The 26,633-nt window shown below is 36.8% G+C and overlaps 5 protein-coding genes across 11 annotated transcripts; 4 read left to right on the top strand and 1 right to left on the bottom strand.

The window, feature by feature from the left end:
- The first annotated feature begins 2,284 nt into the window (after positions 1-2,284).
- Positions 2,285-4,099, top strand: LOC138128978 (acyl-CoA Delta-12 desaturase-like). The gene is made up of 4 exons (XM_069045228.1): positions 2,285-2,564; positions 2,616-2,952; positions 3,287-3,475; positions 3,526-4,099. The coding sequence occupies exons 1-4, from the start codon at positions 2,396-2,398 to the stop codon at positions 3,881-3,883; spliced, it is 1,053 nt and encodes a 350-aa protein (XP_068901329.1). The 5' UTR covers positions 2,285-2,395; the 3' UTR covers positions 3,884-4,099.
- A 121-nt stretch (positions 4,100-4,220) lies between these two features.
- Positions 4,221-5,607, top strand: LOC138128977 (acyl-CoA Delta-9 desaturase-like). The gene is made up of 4 exons (XM_069045227.1): positions 4,221-4,433; positions 4,495-4,831; positions 4,884-5,069; positions 5,119-5,607. The coding sequence occupies exons 1-4, from the start codon at positions 4,253-4,255 to the stop codon at positions 5,468-5,470; spliced, it is 1,056 nt and encodes a 351-aa protein (XP_068901328.1). The 5' UTR covers positions 4,221-4,252; the 3' UTR covers positions 5,471-5,607.
- Positions 5,608-7,910: 2,303 nt separating this feature from the next.
- LOC138129799 (acyl-CoA Delta-9 desaturase-like) lies at positions 7,911-9,239 on the top strand. The gene is made up of 4 exons (XM_069046099.1): positions 7,911-8,118; positions 8,180-8,516; positions 8,569-8,754; positions 8,804-9,239. Exons 1-4 carry the CDS (start codon positions 7,938-7,940, stop codon positions 9,153-9,155), a joined length of 1,056 nt encoding a protein of 351 aa, XP_068902200.1. The 5' UTR covers positions 7,911-7,937; the 3' UTR covers positions 9,156-9,239.
- A 794-nt stretch (positions 9,240-10,033) lies between these two features.
- LOC138127553 (fatty acyl-CoA reductase 1-like) lies at positions 10,034-23,438 on the bottom strand. Of its 7 annotated transcripts, none has more exons than XM_069043605.1 (4): positions 23,279-23,438; positions 11,844-12,049; positions 10,610-11,556; positions 10,034-10,561 (listed from the first exon to the last, which is right to left on the bottom strand). In XM_069043605.1, the coding sequence occupies exons 2-4, from the start codon at positions 12,039-12,041 to the stop codon at positions 10,156-10,158; spliced, it is 1,551 nt and encodes a 516-aa protein (XP_068899706.1). In that variant the 5' UTR covers positions 12,042-12,049; positions 23,279-23,438; the 3' UTR covers positions 10,034-10,155. The 7 variants fall into 7 exon arrangements, with proteins under 7 accessions (XP_068899706.1, XP_068899707.1, XP_068899705.1 ...); XM_069043606.1 differs by lacking the exon at positions 23,279-23,438 and adding an exon at positions 19,692-19,999; XM_069043604.1 differs by lacking the exon at positions 23,279-23,438 and adding an exon at positions 17,827-18,132.
- A 2,339-nt stretch (positions 23,439-25,777) lies between these two features.
- Positions 25,778-26,481, top strand: MED31 (mediator complex subunit 31). The gene is made up of 3 exons (XM_069043671.1): positions 25,778-25,859; positions 25,914-26,021; positions 26,071-26,481. Exons 1-3 carry the CDS (start codon positions 25,847-25,849, stop codon positions 26,400-26,402), a joined length of 453 nt encoding a protein of 150 aa, XP_068899772.1. The 5' UTR covers positions 25,778-25,846; the 3' UTR covers positions 26,403-26,481.
- The last annotated feature ends 152 nt before the right edge of the window (positions 26,482-26,633 follow it).

Below are 26,633 nucleotides of genomic sequence, written 5' to 3' on the forward strand. Positions count from 1 at the left end.
ATGTACCTACAAAAAGGTCGTAACTACCAAATCATACCTTTTGAGTGAAGTAATAAAATGAGAATAAAAAACACGATGAACTACGACCAAGACAACTGTCAACATTGTCCGTGGTCAACATTTTACTTTCATAACCCCACTTTTTTCTGACACACTAAAAACAAAAGTTGGCGACAAGGAGGTTAAAATAAGAGGAGGGAAGGCCAGTTTGAAAATTGGAAAAAGTGATGCCACCCGCCAAATCGTGGCGTTACCAGTGACGTATCGTCCACTGTAAAAGCACAGATGAATTTATTGTAACATAAAGTACATGAAATAAGTTAACAAAAATAAAAGAAGTAAATTTATAATTCAGAAAAAACTATAAGTACATGACGAGGTGCACTGGTGCATTTGTTGTAACATAAAAACGCTTAACACCTTGTTGCGGGGGTTAAAGGAACGCCACTGGCGCCAAAGCGATGCGATCGTTCAAGGACGTTCACGGTTATAAAAGGTTGCTAGAGGCTAGAAAAGGAACGATTTGCATAACTTTCAATGCATTACCATTTACCATAGGGCGCTTTCCCTCCTCTTATTTTAACCTCTTTGGTTGGCGACGTTGTCGGTTGTATTTTCGAGGTAGAATCCAGTGTTGGTGGATTTTTGATTTTGAAACAGATTATAGATACAAAATAATTTTTAGGTGTAAAATCTATCGATTCCATAATAATTATTAAAGAAAGTTATTGGTTTGATTGGTGTGCAACCAACATTACACTACTTTTTTTGTGCTTAACAGGCTTAAAAATGATAATAGGGGTTGCCTTTTGTATGTGTCAAGCGGCGAAGGTGACGATATACTCAAAGGATGAAATAGGGGTGAAGCGGCGAAGGTGAGGGTATTTCCAACTCGAAAAAACTGTCTTTTTTTCTTAACAGGGTTGAAAATGGTAGTAGGGGTTGGTTTTTGTAAAATTAAAGTAGACAGTAATTTTCTTCTTGTTTTGAAGATCAAGTGTACAAAATTTCATCAAGATCGGAGTAAAACTGTAGATTTGCATACAAAATATACAAACAGACATTCAGTTTTATATATATAGATTAATATAATGAAAATACATATATTGTCATTGTTATCTTTTAGTAGAGCATAGTAAATTGGGAAAACTTGAAACACCTGAATTCGATACAAATTAGGATTTTCCTTGATTTGTTTCACACCAAGCACCTGGAAGGTGATATTGAAGAAAGGACGATTTTCAAAATTTGCGCGGACCAATTCTCGCAAACATTTTGTGAAATTCTACAGCTGAATGTGCGATTCAGCTGATCCATTTTTTTTTTTCAGAAAAATACTTGAAGCCACATGAATAGAGAATGCTAGGATTTCTGTGGGAATGTTTCCCCTCCCGCCAAAAAAATTAAAAGTTGATAAATTGGGTAACGATTTAATTAGTGTATTTGAAATGAAAATTGAAAATAAGCTGTAAAAATTTTAATAAAATTTATGTAAAAAAAGTTTGCATTACATTTCCATAGTGTGCTGTTCAATCAAGTGTATTTTTTAAAACGTGAATAGAATACGATTACAACTTACAGCTGCTTACTTTTTAACAGTGAACGGTTATCTTGCGTTATTTTTTAATTTTGACATCATGGCATCTGACATCTATATCCACGCCGTGGACACGCCCACAACGGGCGGCTCGTGACAGACCATAGAGGAAACGGTTAAATATTGGATAATAATTTCATCCTTTGGCTTTTTTAGAGGCTTTTCTTTAGTAGTATTTAGTAATTATTAATTATTTCCTGTAATTGATAAATAAATCGTGACAAATACTTCAAATGATCTTACATTTGACTCGGTCGAGCCGCCTCTGGTACACTTCTACTCCTAGGACTTCTACTCCGCTCAGAAAAAAAAGCAACTTTAACCGCCTCTATGGAGATACATAAAGGCGCGATTTTCGACCGCTTGAAGATAAAATCGTATTTGGTATATTGTTTAAAAGAATGGCTCTAACGAACATCCCTGTGGAACTTACACAATTATTTTAAATGGTCTTATCAAAGTTTTGTAGTAATAATTTCATTAAAATTATTAAGAAGATCTAATAAGCTCTTATATAGCGTAGCCTCCAGACATTGGGCAAACCAAAAAAAATTAAAATTTGTTTCTTTTTCAAAATAAATATTTAGTTCAATGGTATCAGAATTAGTCACGAGGCATGTAAATATGCCTTATTTTGCAAGTTGGTTGATAACTATTAGCATAGTCCCAACGATATATCTTTCACTGTTTTTTAATCGCCTCGTTAAAAGTACAGTTAAAGTGTTGGCGAAGTGAAGTACATGGTTAGAGGTTTCTAGCTTAGTAAAGAATAGTGACATTAAATACCTAATTTTTGCGATGACTCAAGCAGCCACCAAGACTCTCCTGAAAGAAGAACCAGCAGCAAACTTCACCGTAGATGACATTCTCTGGAAGAAAGTCTTCTATTTCTTCTATCTCCACGTCAGCGCCTTCTACGGCTTGTATTTATTGACAACCACTGCATCATGGAAAACTACAATTTGGTGTACTCAGCGTCAACTTTCCTCAATATATTTACCACAACTGATTTTTCCAGCGTACTTCTTGCTGTTGTGCTGTGTCGAAGGCATCACCGTCGGTACTCACAGATTGTGGTCCCATCGCGCCTTCAAAGCCAAGTTACCGTTGAAGATTCTTTTGGCTTTCTTTCAAACTTTGACCTTCCAAAAGGACGTGTACGACTGGGTGAGAGACCATCGGGTCCATCACAAGTACGCCGACACCAATGCCGACCCCCACAACGCCACGAGAGGATTCTTTTTCAGTCACATGGGCTGGATGATGATCAAGAAACATAAAGAAGTGATCGAGAAGGGTAAAGCGCTGGATATGAGTGATTTGGAGGCAGATCCGGTTGTTATGATCCAAAGAAAGTGAGTACTGATGAGGAGGAAACTGAATTTTGGTGTAACTCTCTAATTTTGGGGTACTAGTAAAGGGATAAATTTTGAATTTTAATTTGCGCTGGAAAAATAGAATATACGTAGTAGATAAGGTGGTACCGATAAAGTGTTTTGGAAATTTAAATACCAAGTACTTATCTGCCAAGGTAAGGAAGCGATAATAACTTTAAAAAATTGTGCAACACTTATTATGGTATCTTCTAGAATGTTTTCCAACACTAAAGGATCTAGGTTGCAGTACCTTCAAGGGCAAACCAAATTGTCTGCGAAAAATCGTAATATTTAATTTAAATCTTGTCTGCAGGTACTACTGGAAAGTATGGGCTCCCCTTGTTACCTTCTTGATTCCTTCCATCATTCCGTGGTACTTCTGGAACGAAAAGTACTCCGTCTGCTGGCACGCATGCAACATGTTACGCGTGTGCATTAGCCTTCACGGTGCCTCTTCAGTCAACAGTGCTGCCCACAAATGGGGTACCAAACCCTACGACAAGTAAGGGACGCACATTAAGTAGTACCGTAGGCGACTCTTCACTCTTCCAGGAATATGCGAGCTGTGGAAACAACAACAGTTAGCCTGATCAGCCTCGGTGAAGGCTTCCACAACTACCACCACACCTTCCCCTGGGACTACAAAGCAGCGGAATTGGGGTCGTACGATCTGAACTGGAACACGGCTTTTATCGATTTCATGGCCAAGATTGGGTGGGCATACGATCTGAAAACCGCCACCAAGGAGATGGTGGAGAAGAGGGCTGGGAGGACGGGGGATGGTAGTCGCGGGGAGGTGGTGGAGGGGCATGGTTATGGTGAGGTTAACGTGTGGGGGTGGGGTGACAAGGATATGGATAGGGAGGAGATGGATATGGCCAAAATTACGTGCCAAGAGAAGTCTACGTAAAAATTTGGAATAAACACTTTTTTCAAAAATGGATTTTTTTTTGGGAGCACAGCATCGAAACTGGAATCATTTGTTTTTGTTAAAAAAATACTATTAGGTATCTTTAATATTATAAAGTTATGTTATGATAGTTAATTGTTATTAATAAAATTGGTGTCTAATAAATAATGGAGCTGTTACCAAAACTGTGACCTCTTGCTATTGTACCTGACGACCTCTGACTTCATTTCTATTGCACTAAGTTCATTACCAACTGTGACAAAACTGCATTTGTGCAAACATTATTACTAATTTTACTTACCCAATCATGTTAATTAATCACTATATAAACACGCAGCCGCTCAGAAGCTGTCAGTACTTGAGCCAAAAATGGCACCGAATTCGACCACCTTCGATTCTGTATCTCCAACGGTACCACCACCGGAAACCAAGAGATACAAGTATGAAATCGTGTGGAAAAAGGTCATCTTCTTCGCTTACTTGCACATCGGTGCTGTTTACGGCTTGTACCTCTTGGTAACAGAAGCAAAATGGCCGACTTGGCTCTGGTGTAAGTACCTTTTCCTTCTTTCACAATTGATTTTTAGTTTTTATTTCTTTCACTTTTGCAGGGTTCGCGTTTCTGTGGATTTCGACACAAGGCACCGGCGCTGGAGCACATAGACTCTGGTGCCATCGTAGTTACAAAGCCAAGCTACCATTGAGAATTTTGTTGGCATTCTACCAGACCATCACCTTCCAGAAAGACATCTACGACTGGTGCAGAGACCATAGGATCCACCACAAGTACTCGGACACGGATTCTGACCCCCACAACGCAAGTCGAGGCTTCTTTTACAGTCACATCGGTTGGCTGTTGATCAAAAAACAAGAGGAAGTGACCAGCAAAGGTAAGAAACTGGATTTGAGCGATCTGGAAGCGGACCCAGTGGTGATGTTCCAAAGAAAGTGAGTAGAAACACAATCAAGACTTTCCCAGTTTAGTAACAGTTGAATCAAGGTACTACTGGTACTTGGCTCCGGTGATCGCTTTCCTCATGCCAGCCGCAGTACCGTGGTACTTCTGGAATGAGCGCTTCGAAGTGTCGTGGTACGTCTGCAACATGTTTCGCTATTTCCTCACTTTGCACGCTACCTGTCTGGTAAACAGTGCTGCTCATATTTTTGGGACAAGACCGTACGACAAGTAAGTACCACGATTTGTGTGACACGTCTAGTTACGGTACTACTTTCAGGAATATTTTACCAACACAGAATCTTTTCGTGTCGTTAATCTCGAACGGTGAAGGTTTCCACAATTACCACCACGCGTTCCCTTGGGATTACAAAGCGGCGGAGTTGGGAAGTTACTTTGGAAACTGGAGTACTGCTTTCATTGATTTAATGGCCAAAATGGGTTGGGCGTACGATCTTAAGAGTGTATCAGCTACGATGGTCGCGAAGAGGGCTATGAGGGCAGGAGATGGCAGTTGGAAATTTGATACTACAAACGAGAAGGCTGTGTGGGGGTGGGATGACAAGAATATGGACAAGAGTGATATCAAAATGGCAGAAGTTACTTACAGAGGTGATTCCAGGAGTGGTTAATTATTATTATAGCTGTGATTTTTTATGTGGCGTTGTGTAAACCTACTTGTAATGCAAACGTCACAAAGTTTTTATAAATAATTAAATGTTTCTCGAACTGTGTGAGCTGTGGAGCCATTAAACTGATTAAGGAACGATTCCAATATTTGTTCTCTGTACCTTTGTCCGTTGATAGTTTCATTAAAAAATATTAGATTAATTAATTTTCTAATTCTTCTAATTCTAAGAACTGACGTATCCTGTCAGGTGAAACCAAGCCTCATCACTAAAAAATAAAACATCTAGCAGATGGTCATGATTAAGGTCATTTGCAAAAGCCTACCCCCACAAATTTTGCCAGTCTCTTTACCTCCAAAACCGGACGTAGGTATTTGCAATTTTTACTGAAAAATACAGAGTTTTGGTGTTTATTAACTGTAATTAGCTGCGATAAAACCAATGTAAGGAACGAAAACTGGAGTGAAAAACACGAATAAAATATTATTAATGTCATAAGTGATCGTTAATAATGAATTAACGTTGGGCAACTGTTTCAAAAAGGCGGCATATTAATATCTTTTCCATTGCTGGCTGACCCGACAATCATTTATGGACACTTGTAGAATACCACAGAAACAAGGTACGTGGTATGATAAAAACAATGAAACAATACAACTATGAGTTATGAAAACAAGAAAAAGTCAGTTTAAGTTTATCAAAATGTAAATGATGAAAAAACAGCAAGGAGCCAGAAAATATGGCATCCCGGGAACGAAAAATACAAAATTGTTGTAACACAAAACGCTATCATAGATGCGGTTTCCCTGTTTTAAACCATATTTCCTAGAGGTTACTTTGCATTGGCGAACCTTTTTATAAAATATGATATACAAGAGTGTATTTTTAAAATGTGCCAAAATTTTACCTACGAGGTTGTGAGACAACGTAGAAGCCTAAAAGCAATTAAAAAAAATTTTAGCTCAAAAATTAAATGTCATTTTATTTATTGACATAGAATTTTTTAAATATTTTTTCTGAGTTCTACATGAAGTCTAGTAACTCGTGGTTAAAATTTTGCCGCGCACTTTAGGGACACCCTGTATGATAAAAAGATACAAAAATTAAGAGAGTAGGTAAATATAGACTGATATCCAAACAATAATTGGCGCCACCAACAAAGATTCAATCACGAAAATTATAGAAAAAATACACAAAAGTAGTACCCTAATCACTATCTGAATAAGTTTGAAAAGAAAAGTACCTAACATTAGATACATTTGTGCGAGTTCTGCACCGCCATGACTCGAGCAGCTATCAAAACCCTCATGTTAGAAAAATTAGCAGACAACAACCCCAAAAAGCACTCCGGTACTCCTCTATTTCTTCTACCTCCATCTCAGCGCCTTCTACGGGTTGTATTTAATGACAACCACTGCATCAGGGAAAACTACTGTTTGGAGTACTCAGGTTCAACTGTCCTCACTATATTTACCACTATTCATTTTTTCCTCTTATTGTTCTGCTGTGTCGAAGGGATCACCGTCGGTACTCACAGATTGTGGTCCCATCGCACCTTCAAAACCAAGTTACCGTTGAGGATTCTTTTGGCTTTCTTTCAAACTTTGACCGTCCAGAAGGAAATACGAGGACTGGGTGAGAGACATGGGTTGGATGGTCGTCATGATTCAAAGAAAATTGGTACTGATAAAGAAACTGAATATTGCTGTGATTCTCTACTTTTGGTGTACTAATAAAGGGATAGATTTTCAATTTTAATTCGGGTTGCAAAAGTATTGAGTGATTCAAAGTGATTGTGGCAACTAAGTACCAAAATTTATGTGGCAACAAAAATTTTAAAAAATATGTTAAAATTATTATGGTATCTTCTAGACTTATTTTCAACTCTAACCAAACTTCCCTAAAGAATCTAGGTTGCAGTACCTTTAAGGGCAAACCATATTTTTGGGGGAAAATCGTAATGTTTAATTTAAATTTTCTCTGCAGGTACTACTAGAAAGTTTGGGCTTCCTCGGTCACCTTCTGGATTCCATGGCATCGTACCGTGGTAGGTACATACTTCTGGAACGAGAACTCTGACACCCATGCACCATGTTTCGCGTGTGACTTAGTATTCACGTAGAAGTACTGGAAAGTACCTAGCAAATTTTTGGAAGCACGGCATCGCAGCTTGAATCATTTGTTTTTGTTATCTCTATGATTATCCAGTTATGTTATAATAGTTCATTATTATGAATAAGTCGGTATCTGATAAATAATGTAACTGTTACCAAAACTATGACCTCTTGCTATTGTACCTGACGACCTCTGACTCCATTTCAATTGGTCTAAGTTCATTACCAAACGTGACAAAACTTGATTTGTGCAAACCTTATTACTAATTTTACTTACCCAACAATGTTAATTAATCGTTATATAAACACCACGGAGCCGCTCAGTAGCTATCAGTACTTCAGCGTCCAGTCCAAAAATGGCACCTAATTCGACCACCTTCGATTCTGTATCTCCAACGGTACCATCACCAGAAACCAAGAGATCCAAGATTGAAATCGTATGGAAGAAGGTAATCTTCTTCGCCTACTTGCACATCGGTGCTATTTACGGCTTGTACCTCCTGGTAACAGAAGCAAAATGGGCGACTTGGCTCTGGTGTAAGTACCTTTTCCTCCTTTCCTAACTGAATTTTGATTTTTATTTCCTTCACTTTTGCAGGGTACGTGATTATGTTGGTTTCGACACAAGGCACCGGCGCTGGAGTACATAGACTGTGGTGCCATCGTAGTTACAAAGCCAAGCTACCATTGAGAATCCTGTTGGCATTCTACCAAACCATCACCTTCCAGAAAGACATCTACGACTGGTGCAGAGACCATCGGGTCCACCACAAGTACTCGGACACGGATTCTGACCCCCACAACGCAAGTCGGGGATTCTTTTACAGTCACATGGGTTGGCTGATGTGCAAGAAACAAGAAGAAGTGACCAGCAAGGGTAAGAAACTGGATTTGAGCGATCTGGAAGCGGACCCAGTGGTGATGTTCCAAAGAAAGTGAGTAGAAACGCAATCAAAGCGATTCCAGATTAGTAACACTTGAATCAAGGTACTACTGGTACTTGGCTCCGGTGATCGCTTTCCTCATGCCAGCCACAGTACCGTGGTACTTCTGGAATGAGCGCTTCGAAGTGTCGTGGTACGTCTGCAACATGCTTCGCTATTTCCTCACTTTGCACGGTACCTGTTTGGTAAACAGTGCTGCTCATATTTTTGGGACAAGACCGTACGACAAGTAAGTACCACGATTTGTGTGACACGTCTAGTCACGGTACTACTTTCAGGAATATTTTACCAACACAGAATCTTTGGGTGTCGTATATTACGAACGGTGAAGGATTCCACAATTACCACCACGCGTTCCCTTGGGATTACAAAGCGGCGGAGTTGGGAAGTTACTATGGAAACTGGAGTACTGCTTTTATCGACTTAATGGCCAAAATCGGTTGGGCGTACGATCTTAAGAGCGTGTCAGCGAAAATGGTCGAGAAGAGGGCTTTGAGGACAGGAGATGGCAGTTGGAAATTTGACACCGCCAACGACAAGGCTGTATGGGGGTGGGATGACAAGAATATGGACGAGAATGATATCAAAATGGCGGAGGTTACGTATAGAGGTGAATCCAAGAGTGGTTAATTATTATTATTACTTAGCTGTGATTTTTTATGTAGTATTGTATCAATGCAATGATTTTTTTCTAATAAAATGACTGTAATTTGAGTGGTACTTGTGGAACTACCTTACAAAAAGATCAAAAGCCGAAGAAGTACCTCCCTTAAAATATAAAAATTTTGAAAACAAGGAAAAAAGGTTTAAACGACACAAAAATGAATTGGAAGGTAAAAACAAACTGGTACTCAAACAACAAATAAAATTGTCGTACCACAATAAGCGCTCTATGTGATGTGCTCATGAGAGTCAGCCATATTATACAGAATACCAAAAATGTAAAATTTTGGAAAACACAATAGGCACAACAGGTACTACCTAGGTAGATAAAGAGTTGAGTAGAAAAGTAGTGAGTGGTACTTAAACTGAAGATGTTTACTTAAAACATCAAAATTATTTTAGCTTAAAAAAGAATAACACCACTGAAAGGTACTATTGCAAAAAAAAATTAAAATTATTTGGTTCGTAATGGTACCTAGTGAAAGTCCGTTGGGCCCTCATTCAATACTGCAGCAGTTTGAATCGATATCAACAGAAGATAAACTGAAAAGAAAACTAGTACCTATTGGTGGTACCAAGTAGATCCGAAAGCACTGAAATTGTCGAATTGGGTACCATTTTGCTTGCAGACCAGAGGTGCACAATAATTATCATAGTTTAGCATGAATGTGAACAAACTAGGTCAGTACTTTGTTCGTGAACTTATCGTACCAAGACAATGGAAAAGTTCAGGTTAGGTAACAGGTCAATCAATTAATAATCGATTGAGGCAAATTTGGATTGGCCAAATGAATTTTTATTGGCCGCTGACGTTATGTGGGGTTTCATAATAGAAAAGACGAATGTCACTTGTCATAAATATTTTATTAACTTGTATTAAAAAACCACACTGTACAAACAACTATGTACAAAGACAAAATCCCTAGAAATCCCTAACTTCAAAACGTTGCCAACCTACTGAAACTAATTAAGGTACTGATTTGTAGCTCATTGTGTAGTTACTAAAAGAAAATGGCGCCTCAATCCTATTCAAAAACATGGTCGCATAGGATGAAAACAACCACAAGACAAACAAAGCCAAAACAATATTTTTGAGTATATCTAAGTAGTACAACCTCTTCAACAGTTTCCTGGCGTAGGGAAGTGTCTCCGGATCCTCGCGGACGCAATACCTCCGCGCCCCCAACACATAATCCAGCAAATACTGATTGTAATCGATTTTGTTCCTGTTGGTATAAAAGATTTCTTTATCCCGCTTGGTCATCTCGTTCCAAATCTTGGTGAAGTTGTCGTTGCAGAAGTACCAAGGTCTGGTGGTGTAGTACTGGAAGACTTCAAGCCCGCCGTGAATCCGCTTCTGCGTCCTAACTAGGCTAAACAACGAATCAGTACCTGCAGTACCGAAGAATCAAAGTACTTACAAAGGCTTGTTTCCGGTCATCACCATTAAAAAGTCGACCAAGTAGGCCGGAATAACGTGGAGGAAAAACACGGCGAGCATGTGGTAAAAGTAGTTCGACTTAAACCCGCCCCTCGGGTACCACAAGCACACGCTGAAGGGGTTGTCGTAGAAGTGCTTCCGGCCGATGTCCAAAGCGCTGCCCCAGCTGATCGTGTTGTCGTTATTCGCGGTCACGTGGTAGACCCTGACGTCTCTCGTAGCCGGTGACGTCACCACTTTCCAACCAATCGCGATAAGAGCGTTGGTGGCGCAGTCCACCGGCTCGATGTTGGCCTCCAGGGTGTGGTCACAGTGCATGGACCGAATCACGCCCTTTCCCGCCCCCACCAACATCCCAGTGGGACCGTTCAGGTTGTCCACCCACCCAGGCATGGGCTCCTTCCACGCGGCTGTCACTATAGACGGCCTGGCGATCACCAGAGGGAGCCTCGACGCGTACTCCGACACCAACTGTTCTGTCAAGCACTTGGTGTACGCGTACGTGTTGGGGGAGGATTTGAGTAACTTGGGGGTGAGGCTTTCCAGCATGGTCTCGTCCATCCAAGACACCATGTCAAGAATCTTCCTGGGGTCGTGGGGCGCCTTGTACAGCTTCTCCTCCAACCTAACCTCATTGCAGTGACAGTACGACGTTGACACATGAATGAAAGCTGTCAGTTTTTTGAAAGTGCAAGCCACGTCCAACAGATTTTTGGTTCCCCCTGTATTGAACAACACCGCGGTTTTGAGCGACTGGTCGAAGCGCACGTTCGCCGCCATGTGGAAGATTATGTCAACGCTGTCCTGAAGAGTTTTCTCATCGTCGTTTGACAGATTTAAATTGGGTTGTGTGATGTCTCCAGCGATACAGTTGATCTTCTTTAGTAGTTTTTCGCCGTCGGGTTGGTCACGCAACTTGTCAAAAACCTGGTACAGAAAAGAAGTAAAGTGAGATTCTCGCACAAGAAGTCAGTTAGTATAAATCTTAGAACAATGAGTTTAATATATTTTCATTTATTCAGGTTTAGTGACAATCTGGTAGGACATAACCTCACATTTACAGCCAAAAGCCGAAACGAAAAGTGAGGTTAGATGACGAGAGTTTTACACCGAAAAGTACTTAGGACTTGTTAGAATGTCCACTTAATACGTTTACTATGAATTTATTGTTCAGATGGAGCCACAGCTCGGTGCGAACATAACCTCACACTCACCGGACAACTGACGATATCTTGGATTCTCTCGTTGGACTTTTTGCCTTTCTTGGGCCGGACTAGCACGGAAATGGTGGACAAATCTGGACAACATCTTAGCAGCTTCTCTACGAGGACCTTGCCCATGAAACCAGTGGCCCCCGTGATCAGGACATGTCGGTCCTTGTAGAATTCCGCAATCACAGATGTGTCCTCCATAGCTCAATCTGCAATTACACAGTAAAGTACCTAGTTAGACGCAAATGCATAAATCTTAAGAAGGTCAATCGTGGATAAGTCACCTTACTCAATACTGAACGCGGAAATGTCGTGTACTGCAGTGGTACACCTAAATGGAATTTATTTGTTTGTGGTTGCGGTTTGCAATTTGCATTAATTTCGCACGAAATCGGCTCGCCGACGCCACTGGAGCAACAATTAAGAAACCAATAATCGAGGTAATTATGCAATTGAAAACCATAAACGTGTGAGTCTCGCATTACAATTGTGCAATTAATAAGGTGTATCGTTGTTCAAGTAGCGATACCTTCTCAGATTCCAGTGGCGTGCCAACACTCATTGGGACATTGTTTCGCCGCCGTTTGTCACACTGTAATGTCACAACTGTCGTGTCGCTAGTTTGGCAACACTGCACGTGTAGTCCAATCAGGAAGCGGCTGAATGTTTGTACGATTTCAAAATTTTCTTACCACAAAGTGACAATTAGTGTCAGCGATTGTCGATTGTGTAATTGGGTGCGATAAGCAATAAGAATTCGTGTTCTGACAGGTCGAAATGTCAAATATCCTCGGGTGGAGCGATCACTTGAACAATGTTTGCTCAATTTTGATTGTTTGTGGACAGAACACTCGGTAGAACTGAGTGGTGCAGGTGTGTTTTGCACGTTTTGTCCAGAAGGTTGCATGAAAAATGCAGAGGATGACGCGGCAGATTTAGGAATTTCCGTAAGTCAAATGGTAAAAAATGCAAATGCACGAAAAATATGAATAAATTATGTAGTCCTGGCGGCGTGGAAGACTGGACGGAAAGTTTAGTTTGGCGTGTCGGTGCACTCTAACATAGTTGACGGTCAAGAAATTTACTCAACTCAAGAAGTGATTTGGATTGATTTTTGTTTAGGGAAAATGTCACAAAGTGCTTAATTGTTTCCTGATCAAAGCGACTACTCTAAGTGCGATAGAGCACAGACATGGATAAATTTACAAGGTCTTTTTTTATTTAATTGGATGCAGCTTTTTATATAATGTGTTGTGGGTGTTGGGTGTGGAGGAGAATCTATCGAAAACTTCTCTGTGCAAATGAAAAGTTGGTGGTACTTCCGGAAAATAAATTTTGAACATACCCAGGATCACTGATTTGGTTTTCTATATCTAGTTGGCTCTATCATTTCCCAGTTTTTAAATAGTTGACACCATTGCACTCATTAAATGTCAATGTCCAATACAGTTTACAAAATTTAAATTTTATGATTTGAAAAAAAAAATACTGGATGGCACTGAGTTCGTCGGACGCAGTAGATAATACCGGGTGACTATAAATGAATGTACCTTTTTTTCATAGGTTGGTAATGCTGTTTGGTTATTCTGCTGTCAATTCTTTTTTAATGTGACATTTGTCATAAGCATAGACGTAAACATAAACTATTTGACACAATTTATTAATACAGAAAATGTCGAAATGACGTTTTGTACGCTAATGTGTAAATCAAGGTAACAGGTTTGCCAAAGTAATTTTTGAAAAGGTTTCCCAACTTAAGAAAAAACTCAGATTCATTTATAGTCACCCGTTATAATTATGACGTAGTTTAGTGATAATTCGAGTAAGACGTTAATATGTTTCATTAGGACCAAAAAATATTTTTGAGATTTCAACATTTTTTGTATAACATCTCGTATACAGGGTGTTATTGAAAGCTGTACAGATATTTTAACCACGAGCTACTGGCTTCATGTAGAACTCGGAAAAAATATCTAAAAAATTCTATGTCAAAAAATAAAATGACATTTATTTTTTGAGCTATAATTTTTTTAAATTGCTTTTAGTTTTCTACGTTGTCTCACAACGTCGTAGGTAAAATTTCGGCACATGTTAAAAATACACCCTGTATATCATGTTTTGTAAATTGTACGCCAATGCGAAGTGACCTATAGATAATATGCTTTAAAACAAGGAAACCGCATTGGTGTACGTTTTATAAAATATGATATACAGGGTGTATTTTCAAAATGTGCCGAAATTTTACCTACGAGGTTGTTTGACAACGTAGAAGACTAAAAGCAATTTAAAAAAATTGTAGCTCAAAAAATTTATGTCATTTTATTTTTTGACACCATTTTTTAGATATTTTTTCCGAGTTCTACCTACATGAAGGCAGTAGCTCGTGGTTAAAATATCTGTACAACTTTCAAGAACACACAGTAATGTCACGATTTCAGAAATTTGGTAAAAGGGGTTAGTTAAAATTGAAAAAAACAGATTTTTAAAAATTGTCTAGTTCAAAAAATTTTGGAAAAACTGTGAAGCTTGAAATTTAAAGAAATTTAAAAAAATATTGCAGCTAATAGAAACTCAAATAAGGGAAAATATTGAATTTCAGGTTTTTTAGGAAATAATTGTAATAATAGTAATGGTTTTTACTTTTTAGCCCAACAGACAAAATAAATGTCCAAAAAAGCGAATTTCGATTGGAACACACTGTATATTCTGCACTTTTAGAACCTGCATAAAAAGTAGCAGATACGAGGGTAGGTACTAAAAATTTTAAAAACTTAAAAAGTAGTGTATTAAGACATTGAAGAATGATTTTGAATTTTGAAATTTGTCAATAAATGAATGAATGAATGAAAATTAGTGGAAATATAAATAAATAAACAAAAACGCTGAAAGAATAAAAAGATATTTTCAGTAATGCTTCAGTTTCGTAAATTTTAAATGAAGCACTTTTCTTATCTTACACTTATAATTGTCAAAAAAGTCACAGAAAAATTGAAATAAAATGAAGGAAAACTAAATAAGGTAAAGTAAGGAATTTTATAAACACGAATGTTTCCGAATGGAGTACTCAATCCCTGTTATGGTTTTAAACTTTTAAGATTAAAAAAATGAGAAAATTTTAAGAAAATGAACAAAGTAGAGCAAATCTTGAAGAAATTTGGAACAATTTGAATGTTTTACACTCCTACCACCAACACAAAAATTAAATAAATTTAAAAAAATAATAATTTAGTGAATTTCGCAAAAAAAGAACAGTAAAAGGACAAATATTGTGTGACAATAGAGAAATTTTGCCATAATGGGAGGCCATGGGAATTTTGCATCTAATTTGGTACTAAAGCTGTCTATTGAATTAGGTTATGTTTTTCTAAATTTGAGGTTATAAATAGCGTCAATGCTAGTGCATTGTTGTCAGTTTTACTAGTTTGCAATAGAAGAATACTCAGCAACATGTTATGTTCATTTTGATAGCTCCACATGTCTGGCACTTTAGTGACGGAAATCAAACAGTGTCCAACGTTAAAAAAAAATCGTACCAAAACAACGTGAACGGTGTTTATTTTGAAAATTTTCAAACTTTATTAGATAAATATCAAATTATATTTTCAATTGTTTAAAACCGCTGACAAATACTGTTCTGATTTTCTTGGAAACCTGTAAAGTTTCTGATTTTAAATGGGATATTATGTATTCTATTTTGCAATCGAAAAAAATGCAATCTAAACAGGAAATGCGAAATTAAAAATTAGAATACAGTGCAAAGCTGTAAAAATGTGATATTGAAGGTTTTTAAAAGTTTAAGGTTTATAGGAAAAGTTATAAGTTAACGATAACTCATCTAAAAATGAAAAAAAGTTGGAATTTAAAAAATTGACCGAGTTTAATGTACCCAATAAAAACAAAAACCAAAAATTTGAAAAATATAAAACAATATGTACAAGAGTTTTAATGTTATGAAAAACACAAGAAACGGATTTAAATTTTTAACACAATAAGCACAGTCGCGGGCAATAAATTTTGGTCGTCAAGGTCATTCTTTGACGCAATCGAAAATGCTCCATTGTAAAACAGTCGTAAATATCATAACCTATCATTATGTTGTATGGCATTAATTGTCATTTTTTTCTCATTTTTTTGACACTTTGTTGACATGGGCATAATTAAAGTCCATTCAAAAATAAAAAAACCATTACCTGTTGCTTTAGGTTGGTAAAATTTAAAAAACCCTAGGTAGTTACTTTTTCATATTATGTTGGTAACTATAAATTATGACATTTATTTGATTCAAAATAAAATTCAATTGCTTTGAATTTCGTTCAGATTGTTTTATTATTGCTCAGCACGTTTCATTTTTTTTATTAATTCTTATTGTTTTTACTTAAAAATGCCCAGAAAAACAAGAAGACACTTATAAACACTTAACCTCAAAATTACAATTCTCACAAAATTTTACACTAGACAGCGTTGCCGATAGTAATTATGGGGAAAATACGACGTTGGTAGTTTTTTGATTTTTGAATAGACTATAGGCAGGGAATTTTTTTAAATCTGTGACAATCTAACCAAATTTTGAAATGACATTGACGACCAAAATTTATTGCTCGCGACAGTACATTGCGAATAATCTTTCATTTAATTCTAAAATTTTTGAATTTTAAATTGGACACCTGTGCACTAGACAGTTGTAACAAGCTTAAAACAAATTGTGAAAAAATAAAAAGCAAAAAAATTTAACAAATGTTTTTGGCTTTTCCAGAAATATGTCAATTTAGCTAAGTTTAAGTGGTACACACTATACATACCGCACTGCTAGAACTAGCGTAGAGAAATAATAAATGTTAAAAAACATGAATAAAGCAAAAAAATGTAAAACAGTACAGCACTTTATGATTAGGAATTTTGCAATGTAAATTGTCAAAATTTAAAACGAATTGTAAAACGATGACGCAAACTTAGATAAAGAAAAGCACGAAAGCTATTTTCTGGATTTTTGAAAACTTCCAAAGTTCAAACACAACTTTGAAAGAAAAAAGTTTCCATTTAGAAAAATTGAAGAAAATCACTTGGGGAACAATAAAATAATGCGACATTACCGGACACAGAGCAGACCAGGAAAATCACACACACCAACCTTCTTCGCGAACAAAAGCAGGAAGAATGCACTCGAACCACCTGTTTTATTAGTAATCAGACAAACCCACCTAATCACTACCGTAAGTCACAGTTTCCACCAGAGAAACCTAGAGTGGTGGGACGCGTCGACCTAACCGACCGAAAGAATTTCTCTTTCGGAATTTTCCATCCCACGAGCAAGCCCATCCACCAAGGCCCTGATTGCCTTTTAAGCGCCCCCAAATGACCCCACCCGCCGAGAAATTGTCTCGTAACCTGTACTTTCACTCTTTACCATTTTTCTGTCGATCTTACAACATGTACCGTTTCGGTCCGATTCGAACTATCTGCATGTTCGAGCTTAGGTTGCGTTACGCAACGGTGCATACCGTTCCGATTTTTTCCAACAACACAATTTGCCAAGCCCTCTAACACTTTTTCGCGTCTATTGTTACGGGGACGATTGGCTAATTGCGTGTCGCGCTGGCTAATCCACGCTAAGTGGATGTCACCCAACTGGTTACGTCACGGACGGGACAAGATGACGCACTGCTTGTGCAAATTTCAAGAAAAATTCGCTGCGTAACCTCAACAAATAAACATAATGCCACTCGTTACGCACAAAATATGGTCTTAGTATTTTTATTAATAAAACAAATGGGGGCACGGCATTGAGGCCGGATTTATTTTTAGATATTTCCATCAAATTATAATAATTCCACTATTTTTCTCACAAGAACAAATTATTATTATTATTAAATCTACTATTATTATTATTTTCTGTCTCATCCCACGCACAAGAATATAGCATTTTGGCAATTCGTTCAGTCAATTGTTTTTCTTGAAACACGAAATTATGGAATTCTTTTCTACTTACCAAAAGCTTTCGTAAACTGCCACGAAAGAAAATCTGGCTGTTTTGTTGAAGATTTTTTTGCGACTACGTAAAATGATTTAATTTAATATGACAGGGTGCGAAGGTGGCGTCGTTGCATTGTTCTTTGGGTGGATGGTGTTGAGTCACAGATAATAAATTATTTATCGACGAGGAGTTGTAAAATTATTGCGCGATGCGGCAGCGGTGATTATTTCGTCTACAAAACACGGGAAGTTATTAATCAGCGAGCAATGTTGGGTCTAAGGTGGAGCCTTGAGGTGCCCGCAGCAAGGCCCGCGTTTAGGAAATGCTACTACTTTCTGCGGACCCGGTGTTAAATATGAGATCATTTCAGAACTCTTCGTCTACTTTTTTTTGTTTTTCTGTTACGTTATTATCAACTGCTGCCTTGTCTGCACACTTTTTGTTCTTCTATGTTTTTTTTTTCACAGAGCTTTATTTGCATGTCAAGGACACAACCAATAGGTTTGAGATATTTTTATGACACAGATAGCGACAGATATGTATTTAGAAGTAACGTTGGTCCAAGAACTGAACCTTGAGGTATCCCATATTCGTTTTCTGGTCCAGTCACTAACAATTGCTTTGTACAGCAAAATGTTTTCTGTAGGCATTTAAAATCTAAAAGATAGAAAACCTTGCCAATTTGAATTGAAAATGCAACCCACAATACATTTCCAAAGTTAACGTGGCTATTTTAAATATCGTGTGTTTTAAAATGAAATTATGGATAAATACACGATGGTTTTGCTTCCAATAATGTTATTTGTCACAAATGACATTTACGAAAAATAGGACAATAAACATTTTCCCAAAAAAAATTTCGTTTTTTTTACTATTTTATTTAACCAAACGAATGACGTTTATGTCAAAATTGACGAAAATGCACAGCTAGCTATGTTTTATGTTTTTAAATAAAAAAAATATATCATTGTTAACTTTGCAAATGTATTGTGGGTTGCATTTTCAATCCCGTCGACTCGTGAAATACCTGTATATAAATAAATCACGATCAGAGAAACCTTCCCGTTAAAAAAAGAGAAGAAGTGTAAAACAAATGTAAGCTCAGGTAATTCTTTAGAGGTTGCGTCAAATGGGAAGATATCTTTTTATGTGATGTATCGGGTGTTCATTTAAATTTCTCCTCAAACTCGTCAGTCTGCAGATTAAAAACGCAACAACGCAAAAAGTGAGGTTAGATTTAAACAGCTGACCCGTGATCTGCAATTCGTGGTGCGTTCACAATCGGCTCTTCAACGCCAACCTTGAGGAGAAATTTAAATGAACACCCGATACTTCTATCTGAACAATAACTAATAAAAAGCGACAATTAACGAAGTTTCTTTGATTACAACTAAGTGAATTATCACAAATATTTTAATTTGTGAGAAGTAGCAAAAAAAACAAAAGCAACCCTCTGTTTGTTAACTTTTATATAAAGGGCTGTTTTTTTTATTTGGGGTCGAAGTTGGCGTTGGAGAGTCGATTGAGAACGCACCACTCGTGTAAAGTCGGGATGCGAGAAGCAGGTCTTTCCTGTAGGGCAATCGCTCATCGTGTAGGACAAAGTGTGGCCACTGTGTTACGGTGTGGTTTGAAGACCAATGTTACTGAAACTTTCACGGTTTTATCGTAGTTATGGCTCAATTATTGTACAAAGTTTCATCAAAATATGCGATTTCTGTTCCAGGAGTGTCGAGTTGATGGAAGAAATTAATGGAAATTGTGATTATACCTATTGCATCAAATAAGTTCGTCGTTTCAAGTGGTTTAATTATTTTTGATTTGTAACGCCCACGTAACAGCGATTACGTAATTATAACTACGTGGGAGCAATAACTTACTGTCTTATTGCCATTAGCAGAGTCACATTTGTAGGACTAATGGACGTGCAGTTCTTGTAGGGCCTCTTTTTGTTTTTCTTGTCGCTTCCTGCATTCCATGTTGCTTTCACTTTTGTGTTATTTCTAGCCATGACATGATAGTTAATGGTTTATAAAAAAACTTCAAAGGGACAATTGATTCTTATCTTCAAAGTGTAAATACAGGGTATCGCAAAATTAACGTATTCCAAGTCGGGGTCTTGTAGGGAAAAATCTCAGGAATCTCTAAAAAATAAAATAAAAAATACAGCATTTTTTTTAACCATTTTTACTTGTTCAACAGGATGTTCCCTACTAAGCCCAGAACTCGGAATACGATAATTTTAAGACACCCTGTATAAATGGTACAGTTATAAAAAAAATCCTTGTCATTGCGTGGGACAAAAATCTTGTTCAAATGTCTCTGTCCAAGAAAATATTGTTGAAGGAAATATGTTAATGACGTATACTGTGAAATTATTTATAATAATATCTTTACAAAATTCTTGAATTTATAAATAAAAGCGTAAGTAAACGTTTTATGCTTTTACATTTCCTATTTACAAGCAATAATAGTTATAACACAAAACTATGTCAAGGGATAAAAAAATTTACAATGTAAAAAGGAACTGATAATTTCAAAATTTGGTAAAAAATGGAAATTACAATTTTATGTTTTACACCGTTGAAGATCGAAAATGATTGGAAATAAGATCTGATCGTCATAAAAAATGTATCAAGTCAACAATCAATTGTTATTAAGCGATCTCGACCGATTAATCTGTAAATCACGCAAAATTGGATCATTGCGCGGTGCGCTTTTGACGTCTCTCTCTCATGTCTTAGTCATAATGTTGCTGAATTTCCCGCGATGTCTGAGTATTCTTCTATTCCAAACTAGTAAAACTGACAACAATGGACTAGACATTGACGCTGTTTATAACCTCAAACTTAGAAAAACATAACCTAATTCAACAGACAGCTTTACTACTAAAATATCGACTTAAGAGAACAATATATTGTGTGTTACGCAATCGACAGCCTCAGCTAAATCAAGATATTTTGATTCGAAAGTTGATAAAATAATATAATTGGAAGTATTTAGCGCAACACTTGATAGATAATTTCTAAAACGGTACCGACATTGCGAAAATGGTCCAAATTTTGAAAACAATTATTAATTTGATTATTCAGCATTTTTTCAAATACTTAACCAAAATTCAATTGTATTGAATATTGGTACAACACACTCATTAATATCATGCGTTCAAATGAAAACCTGGCCTGAGTAGGCGTTGAAAAAGTAAGCTACATATTTGGAACAGTCTAAAGTTTGAATTTCCCGCCGTTTGACACGAATGACATTTGTTTATGTTTAACCGGCACATGATTGAACACGCTTGTTTTCAGCAAGAGGTGCCCGCTTCGAGAATATGAATTGTTATTCTATTTTTAATGTAAAACATTGCAAAGAAAGAAAGACAGAAATATTTATGAAAAAGCAAAACAATTCATCTTCATCGTGATTTTTTGCAGTGACCTTGATTCGGAATCATTTCAGCTTGTTCAGCATGGGTCATTGAATGAATTGGCACCTGGAACTTTCCGAGAGCATCGTGACGACAACAAAAAGTTCCGCAAATGGGAGTTGTTCAACTCTTCACATTGGATATAATCGAGCTAGATTAATTTAAATCTATTCAATAGCGTTACGACTTGTTTTGACGAGATTTTTTGCGTCTCTCCTGTTATTTTTTAATGAACTGTTAGACGCAAGTATCGAAATAACATTTTCAAAGCACTATCCAAGCACATGTCCTTCGTCCTTCAGAAACCTTTTATATCAATACATCATCAATCAAATTTCAGTGCGGGCCACTTTGACCCGTATTGGGCATCCAATGGTAAACAAAACGAATAAATCATGTGATTTGTATATGGCCAAAAACTGGTCGTAGTGTTACGACACCCAAATCTATTTTACAATATGAAAGGAAAAACACAAATAGGAGTTCCAAGAAGTTAACAATGAGAAGCTGATTAAGTCTGTGCTGTTGCCGAACATTGAAGATTTATGTCAGTTGTCTAGGTGTGTTCTTTGAGTTGTCAAAATTTTTGCAATCTTGGTCTCTTTTTTTTAAACTAAACGTTACATTAACACCTGATTCGTTTTGTTATGAAGTCGTTTCTTTTATTTTATGCTATAAACACAATGTTTTGTAAGTCACGAGGTCGTTTAATAACAACTTAAATCCTTCCCGATATATACAGGGTGTATCTAAAATGCGTGTGCTAATTGTAGCACGTGGTAGAGCTTGTTAAATGAAACGTTTTTTCTATTTGAATTTTTTACAAAAAAGCGTTACAAATTAATTTAAAATTTGGAATAAATTAGCCATCAAAATGTATACCCGCCTATGGGTAAGGGCGAAGAATTTTTGTTGTGATAGAAACGGAACCTTGTCAAAAAAGTTACATCGCTATAGAAAAAATTAAATCATTAAAATTGTCATTGCTACAAAAAATAGACGCGTTTGGTAAAAATTTGGCGGCAAAAAATCTTGGAAAAGTTTTGCGAATTTTGCAAAATATTATAGAGAAAAGTTTCATAAGTTGGCAAGTTCTTCCACTAGCTAAAATTTTCACACCAATTTCAGATACACCCTGTATATTTTTTGCACAATCCATTCTTAGAATTTCCATAGATACAGCGACAACAGATTAAATTTATTTACGCAGCGTGAAACAATTGTGATTTCTGGATGAACCATACGCTCTTAAATACGTCAGACATTGCTGATTTATGTGGATTAGAGGACAACACCAATTAAAACATTTCAAGGTCACCACTGACAAAGAAGTTGTAGTTTTTCTTATTCTTGCACAAAATAACTTCCAAGAACAAAGTGAAATAAGAGACTCGTTTCCAAAAACTGCGAAACTGATCATTAATTAATGCGGCCTAAATGCTGTGCCTATAGGCCAGAGCATAATAATACAGGGGGCGTATAGCGAAACAAATGACAATGTGAAAAGAAGTGCTTTTAAATTATAGTCATTGATACAAATATTCTTAGTTATAAATAAAACCGGGCTCAGTGTCGTGCCCCCTTTTTGGAATAATAATAATACTAAGATGTGTTGTTGTTGTGTTTTATAAGACACCAGTTTGTCGCACGCGTTTTTTAAAGCAAACAAGTGCGACAAAATGGCTTATAAAACGAGTATAATACAATTATTTTTTTCTATTTTGTCCCTTAAGTTCGAAACATAATCCTAGGAAAATTATATTTGGTAAATATAAGGGTTGGTAACGCTGGTAAATAAACGAACAATTGTACCTAAGTATTCACTGCCAACATTAAAAATTTAAGTAAATGTTCCTGAAACGCGTGTCGAAAAGACCTTCTTTTCGAAACCCGTTTGAGTGTTATACTGGCTGTGTTTTATGTGCAAAATAGAAAAAAAATCGTATGCAAATAAGACAGCTACGCTTTGTTGCATCATATTTGGGTTATTTCTTTTTTTGTTTCATTTTGGATGCGTCAAAACAGATTTGAAAAGCTCACCGAAGGTCGTCCAAAAAACCCACCGATGGGTAATTTACATCAGATGTAGAATATTTATTTGTGTTGTTGTTATTATTATTGAACTTTGTATCATTTCACGCGTATTCAAATGTGCCCCATCCGGTCGGATTGTCCCACCAGACGGTAAAAACCACATCGATGGCAATAACAACAAATTAAAAAGATCATTCGATTAGCAAATGCGAAAACGTTCGTGGTGCAAACGCGGAGGAAACTACGAAAGATTCAGAATGTTCAATGAACGGGTCGATGTGGTCCAGGTCGTGGGACATTGACCTCAACTTTATTTGCTTGTTAATCTTGTTAACTCTTAAGAGTCATAATTCATTTGATTGTTTGAACAAATATTCCGGCTCGACCGGCATTCAATTTAAATTCTACAATTTTTCTTCATTAATTATTATTCATAGCTAGTCACGGTTTGTTTTGGTTGTCTGGATTAACCGTTTCAGGAATCTTGTTTGTGAGGTGACTCGAAGAGTGGAATTTTCATTCTGATGACGAAAACAGACGATATCTAATTATTGAAAAGCGTAAATAAAAAAACTGAAAAAAAAACAAAGTGTGGAGAAAATGGTCAAACACAAATCAAATATTTTGGAACCGGTTTTAGGTACCTACGCAAATGGGAATTTTGTTAATCACAAAATCCTTCCTCTTTCCTTGATAGTTGTGCTCAACGGCTCAGATGGGTGAAGGAATAAGCAGCGCAGCAGGATAAGTATGTTGAACCGAACCAGTTTTTAGGTTAAATCCGTTAAATCAACTTTTAACCTTGAAATAACTTTTTTATTTTACTCAGAGAAAGAGAGGTTATGTTTTCATCCTTCTGGGTTCTGAGGTTTACGACAGTGAGATACTAAACGAGACCCAATTAAAAATGCTTCTGGTCTAGAAGGAAATGTTTTTCGAAACACATCGAAGGATAAAAACATATTAATTTTGGACTTGAAAAAAAAAATTTCCATCAGGAAAATTTATTCAAACCAAATCTTGTAATAATACAAGGTACTTCGTAGTACCAACAGAAAACATGTAAACGGAATGGAGTACCTACAAATTGTTCTCTATGTTTTGAAATCTCCATTTTAATAACAGTTCCAACATTATTCCCTAATCTTTTCAATGGGGGTTAAATCAGGACTGCAAGGTGTCCACTTGTGTACATTTCATCCAGTCACTTTTTAACCAGGCAGTACAATTTTTACACAAATCGGGGCGGCCCAAAAGTAGGTACCATTAGACCAAAAAAAAAAAAAAAAATTTGAGAAATATTCTTCCGTCAGATGACTTCCCTGTATGGAATCACTAAAACCTTCCTACGGAACTCAATCTTCAAGTAAGTATTGTTGGTGTTTTACCGCGTCCCAGGTGTGTCAATTGGATTCAGGTGCGATGAGTAATCTGGCCGCATCACACCGCGTTCATTTTTCATATTCCTACTGCAACAATAGATGAAAAGGAAAACTTTTTTTGTGGTCCGGTGTTATTTAAGGAGTTTCTTAATTATGGAAATTGTGCAAATTAAATTCATTAGGTCAAAGTCACCGTAATTGTTCTTATACAACAAAATGAATTATTTATATTGTTTTAATTCACTAAGACTGCTTGTTACGTTTTCGTCTCAACAATTTTCATAATTACCACCTCAGTTTTATCTTGTTTTGTTTGCTCCTTCCTTATTAAAGTTGACTAAACTTTTTTGATGTTTTAATTTCACTATTCACCTTGACATTCACCTCGAAAAGTATTACGAATGCACAGCAAGCTACGTTTTTGTGTTGATGTCATTGATGCAAGTTCAGTGAAAAAAAATCCAGTAGTTTTAATCCCGAGTTTCACTCAAAATCTTCGAAATGCCCTATTTATTCATAACAATAATGAAAATGATAAAATAGTAAAGACGATAACATTATTTGACATTTAATAATAACAAAGAGAAATTTGGAGGTGCTTGGAATTTACTTAGTCGTTAACAATTCATCACATACATGTTAAAAATCAATTACACAATAGTTTCACCACAAAGAACATACAGTGCTGGCAAATATTTTCTGCACATGAGGTATTCGCAGTGATTCTTTTTCGAACAATAGTAAGGGTTTTATTTGCTTGAATATTTCGAAGGAATTCAAACTTTCTCTCTATTGGAATTGTTTCATAATTCATTGGATAAAAAAGAAGTATCCAATTTGTGTACACGTTTATTGTGAACAGAGTATAGCACCAAATATTATGTTGATTATGTCCAAATAACTTACTGATTTCAATTGTGCCTAAGATGAAACTATATATTCCATACAATCGCCGGAAATTTAATTTAATTTGCACAATTTATTTTTTTTTTAATTTTTGAAAAATTAATGACCACAGTATTACAAATTTCAATTTAGATTAAATCGGCTATTTGCACCAACTTTTCAATCGAATCGAATGAAACGAAACGTACAATTGTTATTAATTTTATTTAACAATAAACATTTACTGGCAGTACGCGATCCATCGGTGTTTATTGCGTTGCCTACCCTGCCCGCCACCCAAACAAACATGGCCGGCAAAGGTGAGTGACATTTTCCCCCATCCGTGTAAACAATACCAATTTCTCTCATCCCAGGATGGAACTACATGTCCGGCGCCCCCGAAACCGACGAGCAACAACGCCTGCGCTTCCAGATCGAACTGGAATTCGTCCAGTGTCTCGGCAACCCCAACTATCTCAATTGTAACCCACCTAACCTCACTTGTACGCATCATAAACACTCGCTTTTCAGTCTTGGCCCAGCGGGGCTACTTCAAGGATAGCACGTTCATCAACTATCTCAAGTACCTGCTCTACTGGAAGGAACCGGAATACGCCAAATACTTGAAGTACCCCATGTGTTTGTACTTTTTGGACCTGCTGCAATATGAGCACTTCCGAAGGGAGTTGGTCAACGCGCAGTGCTCGAAATTCATCGACGACCAACAGATTTTGTTGTGGCAGCATTACACGAGGCGGAGGAGCCGGTTGTTGACCCCTACCAACACGAACGGGAACGCTGAGCAAAATATTAACAGCCAAAATAATAACCAAAGTAATGGACATATTAACAAGATTAGTTAGTACAGGTTTGGGGAGAGTGTGTATCTGTATGTTTAGTGGTAATTGTGCAAATTGATTAAATTAAGGTTGTTTAATTGAAGGGTGGTTATTCAGTACCAACCGCACGTCACAAAAGTCCCTAACTGTCCTACCACATCACATCTTGTTGAAATGACAAATAATTAACAATTTGGAGTGAAATTTTACCTAAAATGTATTGTATTAATCATATTAGAGACATTGAGTGAGAAT

The sequence above is a fragment of the Tenebrio molitor genome, chromosome 4 (genome assembly GCF_963966145.1).
Source record: "Tenebrio molitor chromosome 4, icTenMoli1.1, whole genome shotgun sequence".
Classification (NCBI taxonomy): Eukaryota; Metazoa; Arthropoda; class Insecta; order Coleoptera; family Tenebrionidae; genus Tenebrio; species Tenebrio molitor.

Coding starts and splice junctions, on each gene's coding strand:
- LOC138128978 (XM_069045228.1), top strand. CDS start 2,396: ATGACTCAAGCAGCCACCAAGACTCTCCTGAAAGAAGAACCAGCAGCA. Junction 2,565..2,615: donor ATGGAAAACTACAATTTGGT/GTACTCAGCGTC, acceptor TGATTTTTCCAG/CGTACTTCTTGCTGTTGTGC. Junction 3,476..3,525: donor GGTACCAAACCCTACGACAA/GTAAGGGACGCA, acceptor TCACTCTTCCAG/GAATATGCGAGCTGTGGAAA.
- LOC138128977 (XM_069045227.1), top strand. CDS start 4,253: ATGGCACCGAATTCGACCACCTTCGATTCTGTATCTCCAACGGTACCA. Junction 4,832..4,883: donor GTGGTGATGTTCCAAAGAAA/GTGAGTAGAAAC, acceptor AGTTGAATCAAG/GTACTACTGGTACTTGGCTC. Junction 5,070..5,118: donor GGGACAAGACCGTACGACAA/GTAAGTACCACG, acceptor TACTACTTTCAG/GAATATTTTACCAACACAGA.
- LOC138129799 (XM_069046099.1), top strand. CDS start 7,938: ATGGCACCTAATTCGACCACCTTCGATTCTGTATCTCCAACGGTACCA. Junction 8,119..8,179: donor ATGGGCGACTTGGCTCTGGT/GTAAGTACCTTT, acceptor TCACTTTTGCAG/GGTACGTGATTATGTTGGTT. Junction 8,517..8,568: donor GTGGTGATGTTCCAAAGAAA/GTGAGTAGAAAC, acceptor ACTTGAATCAAG/GTACTACTGGTACTTGGCTC.
- LOC138127553 (XM_069043605.1), bottom strand. CDS start 12,041: ATGGAGGACACATCTGTGATTGCGGAATTCTACAAGGACCGACATGTC. Junction 11,557..11,843: donor AAGATATCGTCAGTTGTCCG/GTGAGTGTGAGG, acceptor TTTCTGTACCAG/GTTTTTGACAAGTTGCGTGA. Junction 10,562..10,609: donor ATGACCGGAAACAAGCCTTT/GTAAGTACTTTG, acceptor TTCGTTGTTTAG/CCTAGTTAGGACGCAGAAGC.
- MED31 (XM_069043671.1), top strand. Junction 26,022..26,070: donor CAACCCCAACTATCTCAATT/GTAACCCACCTA, acceptor CTCGCTTTTCAG/TCTTGGCCCAGCGGGGCTAC.